Raw genomic sequence first — 15,268 nt, 5'->3', positions numbered from 1 at the left:
TCTACCCCACCCAGGGCACGTGGTTGTGACGGACGTGTCCCTCCAGGGCTGGGGAGGCCACATGGGAGAGGCGAAGATCAGAGGCCTTTTGTCTCCGGCGGAGTCCCAGCTCCATATCAACCTTTAAGAGCTTTGGGCGATCTGTCTAGCACTGAAGGCATTCCTCCCCTCTGTCCGGGGGAGTGTAGTGCAGGTGTTCACGGACAACACCACCGCCATGGGGTACTGCACAAACAGGGCGGGGTGGGGTTGTGGACCCTATGCCAGGAGGCTCTGCGCCTCTGGCAGGTGCTGGAACATCAGGGTGTGACCCTGGTGGTTCTACACTTGGCAGGTTCTCTGAATGCCAGGGCGGACAAACTCAGCCGTCGGTGCATGTTGGATCACGAATGGCGTCTGAACTCTGACGTAGCGCAAGGCCTCTTTCAGCAATGGGGAGAGCCTTGATTAGATCTATTCGCCACAGAAGAGAACGCGCAATGTCATCAGTTCTGCGCGTTGGAATTTCCAAGGCGGCACTCGCTCGGAGACGCTTTTCGTCGCGAGTGGAGTTGAGGTCTATTGTACGCCTCTCCGCCTATACCACTTCTGCCCAGAGTGCTGAAGATCAGGCGCGACCGGGCCCAGGTTATTCTTGTGGCTCCGGACTGGGCAAGAAGATACTGGTATCCCGAGCTAATCAGCATGTTAGTCGATCCCCCGATTCGTCTGCCTCTTCGGGAGGACCTTCTGTCACAGCAGCAGGGGACGGTTCTGCACCCGAACCTGTCCAGTCTCCACCTACAAGCTTGGAGATTGAGCAGCGGCAGTTGAGGCCATTTGACTTGCCTCCTGAAGTCTGTTATTTCATTCTGGCAGCCAGGCGTCCCTCCACAAAGTCTGTATACGCCTGCAGGTGGAACAGATTTGTGGCATGGTGCACAGCAAAGGCTGTGGACCCACTCTCTGCACCCCTTTCTGAGGTTCTACTCTTTCTTCTTTCTCTTGCCCAGCAGGGCTCTGCTCTGGGCACTCTCAAGGGGTACCTTTCTGCCCTTTCCGCCTTCTTACGGCTACCTGATCAACCTTCCTTATTCAAGTCCCCCATTGTAAATAGGTTTTTGAAGGGCATCACACACATGTTCCCTTCGTGATACCCGAGTGGGACTTGAATCTTGTACTTACTTACCTAATGTGTGCTCCCTTTGAGCCGCTCCATAACTGTCCTCTCCGTCTTTTTACTTTGCAGACTGCTTTCCTGGTTGCCATCACCTCTGCCAGGAGAGTGAGTGAGCTCCAGGCTCTTTCTTCTACACCTCCTTTCCCCTCTGTCCATCCGGACAAGGTTGTGTTGCGGACGAGACCCTCTTTCCTGCCGAAGGTTGTCACGGCCTTCCCTATCGGGCAGTCCATTACCTTGCCCACCTTCTTTCCGCCTCTGCATCCCTCGAAAGCGGAAGAGAGGCTCCACCGTCTGGACCCAAAACGTGTACTCTCTTACTTTCTGGATCACTCACGCCAGTTCCGGGTGGATGACCAACTCTTTGTTGGTTACATGGGCGCTGAGAAAGTAAAGGCGGTGCACAAGCGCACCATCTCGCGGTGGATCATCTTGTGTATCCAGGCATGTTACTCCATGGCCAAAAAGCAGCCCCCTGCTGGATTGCGGGCTCATTCTACTCGGGCCACAGCGACTACAACTGCCCTGGGCCGAGGAGTGCCCTTGCAGGACATTTGCCAGGCAGCTACGTAGGCCTCTCTGCACACGTCTGCAAGACACTACTGCCTGGACAGCCAAGTCCGGAGGGATGGCTTCTTTGACCATTTTGTCCTCCAGGACTTTCTGGTGTGCTTATTGGTTCGCAGACCCACCACCAGGGATGGTATTGCTGGGGTACCTATTCTAAGGTAAGGAATCTATCACTAACGTGTCTCTTTCAGATGCACAAGTTACTACCTGTGTAACAATATATCTGTAAGAGACATTAGTTGGTGATAGATTCCTTACCGACCCATCCATCCTCCCCGTTCTGCGACTGATATCTAGGGTTAAGGTCATCCCCTTTCAGGGCCCTAGTTTCATGGCACCAGTGTTGGTTCTATCATGGCTCTGCGTATCTGGCGCGGAATAGCTGTGTATCAGAACTGACGTCGGCGCGCATGGGCGGCGTCTAAATACTCAGACGTCATTCCGGCGCTAATGACACTGACGACGGACGCAGAGCCGTGTGTAGGAAGATGGATATCTGACTATGGTTGCCCTCAACTTTTTGCCTGGTGTTTTGCTGGTTTTTCGACTTATTTGACCTGGGACCCTGCTATTCAGGACCCCAGGCCCACTGCTCTCTCTGTAAAATGGATTCCATGTACTCTAGGTACATATCTAATTGGATACTGAGTCACCTTATCAGCCCCTGTACAGTGTACCTCAGGTACCCAGGGCATAGGTGTAGCCAGGGCCTACCAGGGGCTGAAGCATGTATTATGCCACCCCTGGCTGGCCATCCAAATCTGACACAACTGGCTGCACGACAGCTGGGGCAAGGTGGTGTAATCACCCTTTGCTGTAGATATAGTATCTCTATATCTAACCCTAAAATGGACACATAGATTCCTATCAGTCACTCCTATGGCAGGACTTATCAATCCTGAAGGCAGAGTGCTTGGAATTATGTGAGATGGTGCTCTGGCATGAGCTGAGCCAAGTTTGCAGCTTGCGGAACCAAGTCCTAATAGCTGTTCCATGATAACGTGTACCATATACTCTTAAGTGCATTATAATCCTCGCGGTTATTTGCTAACTTTGGTATCGCATTATCAAAACATGTCGAGTAAGGTTTCATACGAATTGGAATACTAACCCCTCGCCAATTATGGCGACAGGGGTTAGCATTCCACCCTTCTGGACGGACACAACATGGATGTAACTGTGAACCCCGGTTAAAGTTAACTCGAGCCTCAGCATCACAAAATGGATGCTGCCACCACAGACGCAAGTCTGACCTGCTGCTGCTGGGAGTCCTTCCAGCGAGGGAGGCTCGGACAAAGGGTTTCCTGCCTTGGGAGGTGCTAGCACCACCCCAGACAGGATTTTGTGTATTAGGTAGGCCAGGGCTGAAAGGAATGAGACATGCCTGGGGCACACAAGGTGTCCCTGTGCATATGCGGGTCCAAACCAGTTCCTGGGGCACTCCAGCCCCAGAGCGGGCGCAGGACCGGACAAAGGAAAGGGAGTGTAACCACCCCCCTTCCTGGTCCCACCCAGAGAAGGGACCTCGTCGTAGTGCAACCCCCTTTAGCTGAATAAAGGTAGGAGCTGGTCCCATTCCAAATTAGATTATCCTGATCAACTTCACAAGAAGAAACTCTGGACCTCGACGTTCTGCTCCACAGAAGACAGAAGGAATCTCCCTTGTGGGCAAGGAGTGTCCACCCTGCATCTGCAGGCACCATCAGCGTACCGCGACTTCCCTTTGTCGTCTTCCTGCCAAGGATCCAGACTTCAGAGCCCGACGAGACCCGGATTCCCAGACCTCTCCGACCTCAACCCACATCTGCAGCCGAGCTGAGACCCGTGGGACCGGCCATCTTGAAAGAAGCAGCACTTCGCTCCAGCACGACTCCTGAGGCCTCCTCGTCCAAGTGCTTTGGGGACTGAGAAGCCCCGACCCCGAGCAGCTCCTGCATCGAAGATCAGCCCTCCAGCATCCACGAGATCTGTGTGGGGCCCTTCTGCCTGTTTGCTGCTCGACGCGTTGTCTGGTCACTTGCCGGCTGGCTAGTGACCTCCTAGACGACGAACACCGACAACTTTGCTGCTGGTCTGGTTGCTCCAGACTGGCCCTTGCTCCCTTCCAAAAGAGCACCCCGAACCCTCCTGGTCCACTCCAGACGCCATTTCCACTCACCGCGTGGGTTGCCTTTGCCAAGGCCTGTTGAACCCGAATCGTCGAAGACACCACCTGGTCCACGTGGCTGCAGCGACAAGCGTCCACCTTCACCTGATCGCGACGACAACATCTGGTTCCACTCCTGGTTCCACCCCAGTCACTGGCTAGTGACTTTGAACACTGTCCCCTCTGCTTGCAGGTTCCTCCCTTCACCAATCCACCCTTGGATTGCACCGGACATCTTCCTCCTGGTCGCCTGCAGCATCTTTCTTCAAGGCTCCATAGACTTCGACGCGGAAACCCGACACGACTTTGCACCTATGCACCCGCAGCCTGCGGGTGAGGTAACACGAGCATTTCGGTGCTCAAGGGTAGCTTGACTGTCCTAGTGTCCAGTTCCATTGTCGTTTCAGTCCTATCTAGTCAGGAACGTCTGTACCCACCTTTTCTTTAAACTGTACTGTCCATAGACGTTTGTACGCATCTCGCGTGTGAGTTCACACTCTGCACACGCGCTCCGTGGGCCTCCTATTACTTACCTCAAGTTAGTATAGCGTGGTCCCAGCGATCCTACAACCTCTGGACAGCTCCATTCCTTTAATTGACTTTCGCATTCCATTTATTTAGTATATGGTTTGTCATGCCCCTAGGGCACCATTGTAAATCGAGCAACTTAAACGTATTTTTCCTAAGTTTGTCATGTGCTTAGCCCTCTGACCTCATAAAGAGTTCAGAGGTGTATGTTAGTTAATAAATAACTGTTTATTTTCATAACTACCTGTGTGGTGTCCTTTTCATTTGGTATTCAAAGGTTATATGTGGTAAAACAGCTGGCTTCACATGCCATAAAGAGTTTTGCCTAAAGACTGCTTTTGTCCACGCTACTAGGATAGCTGGTCTATAAGGTTGACTTACAACCAATCACCATAAGGGTTGTTTGGACTGATAAAAGGTGATCACTAGAACTAGTGAGCATCATATATCAGGCCAACTTCTCACACCGTGGACGACGTCGACCGACGCGCAGGGGTATTGCTACGCAAAAATTTCCGGATCCAGTCTGACGCCTGGGGATATTCTAAGGTAAGGAATCTATCACTAACTAATGTCTCTTACAGATATATCGTTACACAAGTAGTAACTTGTGTGTATGGGAACACATGGAGAGAAATAGTGCCATTCAGCGGGAAATGGTATAGTAAAAAGCTCTGTTTTTAATATAAAATCAGGGCCTTAGGTGGTTATATCTCTGAAAATACAAGATTTTAAAAAAATAGAATGGTCTACTGGTGCTCTAGAGAATGCTAAAGAGATTCTGATATTTTACTGACCTCTGCTGGTCGTTTTCCATCAAGAAAGTTAAATATAGGCAGTTGGCAGAATTCCTTTTTTTTTTGTTTTTTAATGAATGCCTCAGCATAAAGCAATTCTGGTATTTTACTTACCCCTGCTGGTCGTTTTCTATCAATACTGCTAAATAGAGGCAGTTAAACAGGAATAAAAGTTCCTAAGCTGAGGCAGACAAGTCTTAGGGCTGATCTCCAGAGCCCACAAAGTACATACATATAGAAGTATATACAAAAGGATATACAAGAGGTCTTGAATGCTCGACCTAAAAAATAGTTTCAGGTTATTACTTGAGACCAAGCACCATCGAGCCTGTTAAAGCAGCTTGGTGGACTTCTCTATTAATTATTGTTGGTGGAGCAACACCCACTGCACCCTTTAGATCCTGCCACAACAACCACATTTTCCAGCTCACCTTCACTGTTGTCAGGGCCATTTGTGCTACCTATGATTGCCATGCTGTTGACCTGCCTTCAGTATTTGTGACCAATATATCTGAAAGAAACACGTCAGTGTTAGATTCCTTACCTTAGAATATCCCCAGGCGTCAGTCTGGATCCGGAAACTTTTGCGTAGCAGTACCCCTGCGCGTCGGTAGGCGTCGTCTGCAGGCGTCCCCTGCGGCTCCGCGTCCGTCGTTGGCGTCGTGCGCCGTGATGACGTCGCTGGAGTATATAGACGCCGCCTCCGCGCGCTGACGTCAGTTCTTCTTTTTCCGCGCCAGTGGACGCAGATCTGAAGAGCAGTACTCCGGTCTTTGACCAAGTTTTTTCGAATTGTTATCACTTGTGCCTGTTAGGATGCCTGGGTTCAAGCACTGTGATGACTGTGAGCGCACGATGTCGGTCACAGACCATCACCGCCTCTGTCTCCGGTGTCTGGGCCCCGACCACGACGTGGACTCCTGCGTCGACTGCCGGGCCCTCACCAGCAAAGCTAGACGGGAGCGGTCCCGCAAGCTACTGGAGCTCCGGGTGTCGGCCCCACGTCGGGACCGGGAGCGGTCCCGGTCCGGCCGGAGGTCGAGAGAGCGTTCGAGGGAGCGGTCGCGGGGCCGCGCCGAGCGTTCCGGAAGTCGACACCACTCGTCATCCTCGTCAGGTAAGAAACACAAGAAGTCGGGGCGTCGTCATCGTACCCCCGACTCCCCCCGACGCTCGCGCGATGCGGCCGGGGGTTCGGGTGACCCCAACCCCGCGGCTCCGCGAGAGTCGCCGGCGCGGCCTGCCCCATACCCTCAGGTCCCTGGGCACCATGCGACGCCTGAGGAGATAGAGGCGTTCCTCATGGCCATGAGGGCCCTGTCTCCTCCGGCGGGTTCCACGGCGCCTGCGGGCCCAGTGAACCCGTCCGGGGGCCCTAGCGGTTCTGCTGACCCTACCTCGACGCCGTCGGATGCTCCGATTCCGGCGCCGCCGCCGATCCCGGCGCCGCTAGGGCCTTCGGGGTCGACGCCGGATGGACGCCCATCCAACCCGGCGCCGATTCCATCGGGGTTGCCCTCGGCTCCGCCTCCGCGCGACGCCGGTTCCCCAGTGCCGGCTTCGGGCGGCACTGGGGCTCCGGCTCCGGCGCCGGCTCCGGGCGGCGCCGTCCCCTTACCTTCACCGACGCCGGACCCGGGGCCGGACGGGCGTCGCTCGACGCCGGTCCCGGCGCCGATGGGGCCCATGAACCCCGAGGAGCCGGTCTACATCGTTGACTCCGAATACGGAGAAGATGAAGAGTTCGGTGAAGGTTGGGAGGGGTCCGAGGACCCTCTGTCACGCGAGTGCCAGTATGACCCGGACTGGACAGGTGACTTGGGGGATGCCAGTGGTCTGGACGACTCTCCTAACCCTGGTCTGATCTCTCCTCCTTCCGTGGCATCGGTGGAGGGAGCTGCATATTCTGTGGTGCTGATGAGGGCTGCCAAGGCCTTACACCTTGAGCTCCCCGTCGCGGCCGTGAGGCCTAACATCCTCACCGAGGTCTTCAAACCGCAGTCATGCCCACAGGAGCCACTGCTGCCGTTTAATGAAGCCTTGCCGGACGTTCTGTTGGGCACGTGGTCCAGGCCCGCTTCAGGTGCGCCTGTCGATCGGAACGTGGCCAGGCGCCACCGTCCTTGTCCGGACGACCCCAAGTTCCTGTCTACCCACCCCACTCCTGAGAGTCTGGTGATCCAGGCCTCGACCTCCCAGTCCGCATTCCCGTCGGCCCCACCCGACCGGGAATCCAAGAGGTATGACCAATTTGGCAAGAAGGTCTTCTCGTCCATTAGTTTGGGCCTGCGGTCTTGCAACACCGCCTGCCTCTTGGGCCGCTACACCCACTCTGTGTGGGATACGGTCGCGGAACTGCTGCCAGAATGCCCCATGGAGGTGCGGGCAAAACTCGGTCAGGCTGTGGCTGAGGGCCGAGATGCAGCGAAATATTCGATACGGTGTGGTCTTGATACGACCGACTCGCTAGGCAGAGCAATGTCAACGACGGTGGCGATTCGTCGCCACGCCTGGCTGAGATCCGCCAATTTTTCGGCAGATGTCCAGAGTACATTGATGGACATGCCGTTTGATGGCTGTCACCTGTTCGGTGACAAGGCGGACCACGCGCTGGAACGCTTCAAGGACTCCAGGGTCACGGCCAAGTCCTTGGGTCTCTCGACCCAGCGTCGGCAACCGGGTTCGTTTCGCCCCTTTCGTGGCCAAGGAAGGGGCGCCCCCACACGTGCTGCCAGCCACGCGCCGCAACAATCCTTTCAACGCGGTGGCGGCCGTGGAAACCGCCGGGGTGGCGGTCGGGGACAACGGCGGGGTCAGACCACACCCTCCCCCGCAGCATCTACCCCAAAATCCTCCTAGTCCGTGCTTTCGGCCCCATGTGACGCCAGTGGGTGGCAGGGTTCGCCATCACCACGCTCACTGGCGCACGATCACTTCGGACAGGTGGGTGCTGCAAATTGTCCGAAGGGGCTACTCCCTCCCCTTCGAGACCTCTCCTCCAGCCATGCCACCGCAGAACCACCGTGTGTCGGGGGACCACTTGACACTTCTGCAGGAGGAAGTTACGGCCCTCCTGGCCAAGGGGGCCATCGAGCGCGTTCCTGGGCCAGAAGTAGGGCGTGGTTGTTATTCCCACTACTTTCTGGTGCCCAAGAAGGACAAGGGGGGCCTACGTCCTATCTTGGATCTAAGGAACGTCAACGGCTTCCTCCGGAAGGAGAAGTTCAAGATGTTGACGTTAGCTCAGGTCTTGGCTGCTCTAGACCCACAAGACTGGATGGTAGCGTTGGTCTTGCAGGACGCCTATTTTCACATCCCCGTCCTGCCGGCCCACCGGCGTTACCTGCGGTTCATGGTAGGCCTGGAGCACTTTCAGTTTATCGTGCTTCCCTTCGGCCTTACCAGCGCCCCACGGGTGTTCACAAAGGTGATGGCGGTGGTCGCAGCCCATCTGCGCAGGTTAGGGGTTTCAGTCTTCCCCTACCTAGACGACTGGTTGTTGAAGGCGGGCTCGCCCCAGACAGTCGTCCACCACCTTCAGATGACGGCAGACCTCTTGCACGACCTGGGGTTCTCCATCAATGTGCCGAAATCACACCTGTGTCCCTCTCAAAAGCTCCTTTTCATCGGAGCGGTTCTGGACTCGGCGCAGTTTCGGGTTTATCCTCCGGAACGGCGGGTTCGGGATATTCAGGCTTTGATTCCCATCTTTCAGCCGCTATCCCGAGTTTCGGTCAGGTTGACGCTGCGGCTGCTGGGACTGATGGCTTCCTGCATCCTTCTGGTGCATCACGCCCGGTGGCGGATGCGGGCTCTGCAGTGGGACCTGAAGTTTCAGTGGGCCCAGCATCAGGGCAACTTGTCCGACCACGTCTTGATCTCGGAGGGCACTGCGAGACAACTGCAGTGGTGGCTTACGGACCGCGATTGGGTCAGGGGCAAGTCCCTCTCCCTTCCCCAACCGGAGCACGTTGTCGTGACGGACGCGTCCCTCCAGGGCTGGGGTGGCCACTTGGGAGAGGCAGAGATCAGAGGCATCTGGTCTCCGGCGGAGTCCCGGCTCCATATCAACCTGTTGGAGCTGCGGGCGATTCGTCTGGCACTGAAGGCATTCCTCCCCTTTGTCAACGGGAGTGTAGTGCAGGTGTTCACCGACAACACCATTTCCATGTGGTACTGCAACAAACAGGGCGGAGTGGGGTCGTGGACCCTTTGCCAGGAGGCTCTGCGCCTCTGGCAGTGGCTGGAACGTCAGGGCGTGACTTTGACGGTTCAACACCTGGCAGGTTCTCTGAACGCCAGGGCGGACGAACTCAGCCATCGGTGCTCGATGGATCACGAATGGCGTCTGAACTCTGACGTGGCGCAAGGCATCTTTCTGCAATGGGGAGAGCCTTGGTTAGATCTATTCGCCACAGAAGAGAACGCGCAATGTCATCAGTTCTGCGCGTTGGAGTTTCCAAGACGGCACTCGCACGGCGACGCCTTTCGGCGCGAGTGGAGTTGCGGTCTGTTATACGCCTTTCCGCCTATACCACTTCTGCCCAGAGTGCTGAAGAAGATCAGGCGCGACCGGGCCCAAGTTATCCTTGTGGCTCCGGACTGGGCTCGAAGATACTGGTATCCCGAGCTACTCAGCATGTCAGTCGGTCCCCCGATCCGCCTGCCCCTTCAGGAGGACCTTCTGTCGCAGCAGCAGGGGACGGTCCTCCACCCGAACCTGTCCAGTCTCCACCTCCATGCTTGGAGATTGAGCGGCGGCAGTTGAGGCCATTTGACTTGCCTCCTGAAGTCTGTGATGTTATTCTGGCAGCCAGGCGTCCCTCCACTAAGTCGGTATACGCCTGTCGGTGGAACAGATTTGTGGCATGGTGCACAGCAAAGGCTGTGGATCCTCTTTCTGCCCCTCTTTCGGAGGTTCTTCTGTTTCTTCTTTCTCTTGCCCAGCAGGGCTCTGCTCTGGGCACTATCAAGGCCTACCTTTCTGCCCTTTCAGCCTTTTTGAGGCTTCCTGATCAGCCTTCTTTGTTCAAATCCCCGATTGTAACTCGATTCTTGAAGGGCATCACTCACATGTTTCCACCTGTTCCGTTTGTGATGCCTCAGTGGGATTTGAACCTGGTTCTGACCTTTCTAATGTGTGCTCCCTTTGAGCCCCTTCATTCTTGTCCTCTCCGTCTCCTGACTTTAAAGACGGCTTTCCTGGTTGCCATCACCTCTGCCAGGAGAGTGAGTGAGCTCCAGGCTCTTTCTGTCCAACCTCCTTTCCTGTCCATTCATCCTGATAAGATGGTTCTGAGGACTAGACCTTCTTTCCTGCCCAAGGTTGTTTCGGCCTTTCACATCGGGCAGTCCATCACCCTCCCTTCCTTCTTCCCGCCTCCGCATCCTTCAAAGGATGAAGAGCGGCTCCATCGTCTGGACCCAAAACGTGCGCTTTCATTTTACATGGATCGCACACGCCAGTTCCGGGTGGATGACCAACTGTTTGTTGGCTACGTGGGTGCGAAGAAGGGACGGGCGGTCTGTAAACGAACCATCTCTCGATGGGTCGTCCTCTGCATCAAAGCGTGCTACTCTTTGGCTCGGAAGGAGCCTCCTGTTGGGCTGAGGGCCCATTCCACTCGGGCCACGGCGGCTTCCACTGCCCTGGGCCGGGGAGTCCCCTTGCAGGACATTTGCCAAGCGGCTACGTGGGCCTCGCTGCACACCTTTGCGAGGCACTACTGCCTGGACAGTCAAGTCCGGAGGGATGGCTTCTTTGGCCGTTCTGTCCTCCAGGACTTTCTGGTGTAGTATTGTATTGGTTCGCAGACCCACCACCGGGGTTGGTATTGCTGGGGTATGTATTCTAAGGTAAGGAATCTAACACTAACGTGTTTCTTTCAGATGAACAAGTTACTTACCTTCGGTAACGATATATCTGTAAGAAACATTAGTTAGTGTTAGATTCCTTACCGAACCCACCCATCCTCCCCGTTCTGCGAACTGATACCTAGGGTTAAGGACATCCCTTTCAGGGCCCTAGTTTTACATGGCACCAGTGTTGGTTCTCTCATGGCTCTGCGTCTTCTGGCTCGGAAAAGCTGTGTACAAAGAACTGACGTCAGCGCGCGGAGGCGGCGTCTATATACTCCAGCGACGTCATCACGGCGCACGACGCCAACGACGGACGCGGAGCCGCAGGGGACGCCTGCAGACGACGCCTACCGACGCGCAGGGGTACTGCTACGCAAAAGTTTCCGGATCCAGACTGACGCCTGGGGATATTCTAAGGTAAGGAATCTAACACTAACTAATGTTTCTTACAGATATATCGTTACCGAAGGTAAGTAACTTGTTCGATTGTCATAAAATGAAGCTGATGTCAAGACTCCCACCCCCAACCTATGCCCTTTTATTTTGGCTCCTTTAGCCTTTCCTTTTAGAATACTGCGCAGACCTTCCTGGACTCTGAAGGATTTCTTCGGACCACACACCCTACTCATGAAGCCAGCCTTGTTCCTATTAGCCTCGCTGCCTGGCCTGCTTGGCTTAATCCTGCCTGTTCCCCTGACCAGCACCAGCTGAGAGTCAGTTATTGAGCTTCGGCCCAGGCATCATTCACCGTCCTCGTACTGCTTCCCGTTCAGAGAGCCAAGTTAAAATAAAACGAAAAGTGGATGGAGAGGAGGTATTTCTTTTAGCTTAACAAGCACGGGGCATTTTCCCAGTAGCTGAAGAGGTGGGAGATGTTTATTTTGATGGGAGGGGACATGTTTTCTACCTGCAGTGCTTTGATGCCGCCTTTTGTTTGTTTGAAGTTTCTGTAAAGGCCTGTGCATGATACCCAAATGGCACTTTAAATGAAATCATCTGATTGAATTTTTAAAATGGGCTTTCTGTTTTTGTCTACTTTATTTATCAGTCAGGGGTCAGTAAGGCTAGTCATGCTGGATGGCAACTAGTCGAATACCGGTCATTTGTTCAGGTTTTAATGATTCTGTGAAGACATTGTACTCAACTAGACTTTTGTAATCATTTTTACCATGACCTTTCTATCTTTTTACCTTCATTCATTGTTAGGATTCATTAAGTCAGCTCTAGGACATATTGTGAAGTGCTTTCTTATATAGTCACAAGTTAAAGGATGTGCTGGGGTGGGGTGGCTGGGTGTAAATAACTTTAGGGGCTTTTCCTAATTTCCAGTGTGAAACTTTTTTCATAGTCCTGTTTTCAGGACTTAAACACAGACTTAAAGCCCCTCACGCTTTAATTTTTTTCCTATAAGGTCGAGCCTAGACAGCGCTTGCGCGGTCTGGATGATCTGTTGTGTGTATTTTGTGTGGGCTTTGGAGCATTGCCCCAAGACTTGTCTGCTTCCGCTTTTGCTTAGGGCCTGCATATTATTTGTGGCAACTGCCTCTATTTAACTGTTTTGATAGAAAACTGCCAGCAGAGGTCAGTAATATACCAGAATCGCTTTATCCAGTATGTGCTTCATAGCTAAAAACTTAGTAGGTCCCAGAGGCGAGGCTATTGCATTGCAAATACTTGGTATGTTTTAGGGCAGTACCTCCCTCATCCCGTTTTGGACCCTTTATTTACCTCATTCACCTCTCCTGAATCTTAACCCCTTACCTACCTTTACTTCAAACCACCCCAGAAACATAAAAACCCTTACGTCGCTTTACCCGCCTCTGATCTCGAAATACATTTAATGAATGGAACTACTTGGCAGAATGTGAATAACAATAAAGCATACTTGCAAACTGTGGCTACATGCTTGCCTTCCTTTCTATTTCTCTTCAAAGCAATGAAATTGTATACATTTGTCAGTCTGCGGCTCACACCGTGTCACACCCAGTCATGTGTTTCCTGTGCCCCTGGTGTTAATTTCAAAGGTTACTGCTTCCTCTAAAAATGTTTGCATATAATCTTGTGTGTGGACATGGGTAAAAATAAATGTTTTTCTTTAAAAGTGTTTATCTTTATATCACTCTCGAACAAAAGATTAACTAATGTTGTGTGGAATGCCAGATTTGCCAAGGTTTGAAGAAACTGGCTAAGTCCTTTAAAGGGACCCATGTTAAAAGCCATCAACTAGAGAGTGATGGTTATATCTCATCAAATGTTTTTTATTCCAGGCTGATTGGACCAATGAGGAAGCGGCACCACCTGCGAATTGGCCTCATGAAGGAAAAATAGAGTTTAGAAACTTTGGACTGCGTTATCGAGCGGATTTGGATTTAGCGCTCCGCAATATAAGTGTTACAGTTAACGGAGGAGAAAAGGTAGACATTCTCTTTCTACTGAACATTTTTCTTTGATTGTATTTGATTGCCGATGTAAACATAAATTAAACACATTTTTGTCACAGAATGGCAAGACGTTCAAATTCAGAAGCATGGAAATTGGAGTTAAATTTTAACTTTTGACAAGTGTTTTCAGTTCCTCTTCACTGCTTCCAAACGCCCATTGATCACAGACCAGGGTGACGTACAGACTTGCACATGGTTCAGTAAAATTCTGAGTAGAAATTTGTAATTTCAGTGAGTTTGTACCCAACTTTCATGTTTTTGATTAAGCTTTATCCTATGTAAATCTACGCAAGACTAATAGATTGTATTGAGCATTTATAAAGCGCAGCAAACACCCTACGGGTACCCTGGCGTTGTGGTGCAAGACGCATCAGAACGTAAAGCGGGGAGATTCCGATTGATCAGCACAGATTCACGCTTGAATGTTAGCCCAAGATTAAGGGGATTAAAGGGAGGCATTCATGTGTCATTAGTAGCAAAAGTCAATGATTTCTGTTTTGTCACAAATCGCATCCACTTCATACCATAAAAAGTATGTTGGTTACAAAATAGGTAATATACTTTGGTAGGCTATTCGCATTCTGTCAGTGCTCCATGTGGCGTCCTGATTAATTCTTTGTTACCGCACCTTTTCACTTAAGTGGTTTTCAAAAGAATGCCTACTTTAGTTTAGATTGCATGCTTCCATTTCAAAATATTAAAATGAATCTTCCATTTTCAGGGCTTCCTCCCAAAAAATATCTGGTCTTCCTCAGTCTTATTGTAAATTAATAGTGGGAATTGCCCTAAATTTGTTATATAATGAGCCCAGGTTAATAGGTAGTGTTTCTCATTGACATATCTTGCTAATGCCAAGTAATTCAATGTTTATTCGAAACTCTTTACTCAAAACTCATGCATAATTCAATTATATTCCTCTGCAAATGATGAAATGCTACAATAGATCTCATAAAATGGATCGTAAGTACAAAAAAATGTCTGTAGATCAACCAAAAAATGGTTTATTAAAAAAAGAAAACTACAATTATGCTTGAAGGTACCTGATGGCTAACATCTGGGATGAGTTATTGACGAATTTGGACAATCCTTTTATGGATCAAGAATTCAATAACTGTGATATTAACCTTGAAAAGCAAGGCAATTTCAGATTCATGATGATGCTGGGTGGTGAGAGGCGCACTGTGCGAATTGGTGTGGGAGCGGAGATGTTTTCAAATGCCAGTGCTAGACCAATGTTAGTTTTAATCCGTTTAATGATCTAGCTTGGCATAAAATTGAGAATTTACAGAGAACATCTCGCAAGTCCTGTGAACCGACTGTAAGAGACAGATGTTCTAACATGATATCATAGAAAAAACATTATGTATTATGTATGTAAAGTATATTTGGAATAGCATATTAGATTGTATTTACATTTGCTGTGTATTGCTGACTAAAATCTGTTGATTATGTAAGTAAAAAACATCAGTTGAGCAGAATCGCATCATATGTAAAAGATCTTTGTTCCATAACACCCTTGTTACTGATTATTCTCCTGTGTAGACTTTAATAGTTTGAAAAAAAGAAAGCTAGTAAAAAATGGATCCTTCCCATTGTAAGCAAGCTAAATACTATTGATTTTTTAATGTAAATTTGTAGATGCTGCAATTTACAATGAAAAAATGAATCAAATTTTGCAAATTTGATTGCTGTTATTTTTAATGTGTTCTTTTGTTGCATGGTTTTGAAACAATTCAACATAAAAACATGAACAGTTTTTTTTCACAAT

At 51.1% G+C, this 15,268-nt stretch overlaps 1 protein-coding gene across 1 annotated transcript in view; it reads left to right on the top strand.

The window, feature by feature from the left end:
* Positions 1-15,268, top strand: part of LOC147663098 (multidrug resistance-associated protein 1-like) — a gene marked incomplete at its 5' end in the record, with an annotated part of 456,488 nt that overhangs the window by 310,991 nt on the left and 130,229 nt on the right. Inside the window, one exon of the mRNA XM_086950682.1 lies at positions 13,327-13,473. Within this exon, the coding sequence (XP_086806808.1) occupies positions 13,327-13,473 (147 nt within the window). The remainder of the gene's footprint in view (positions 1-13,326; positions 13,474-15,268) is intronic.

Source organism: Lissotriton vulgaris, unplaced genomic scaffold (genome assembly GCF_964263255.1).
Source record: "Lissotriton vulgaris unplaced genomic scaffold, aLisVul1.2 SCAFFOLD_1728, whole genome shotgun sequence".
In the NCBI taxonomy this organism is placed as follows: domain Eukaryota; kingdom Metazoa; phylum Chordata; class Amphibia; order Caudata; family Salamandridae; genus Lissotriton; species Lissotriton vulgaris.
Note: the sequence above shows the minus strand (reverse complement) of the source record. Positions and strands in the feature narration are given on the sequence as shown.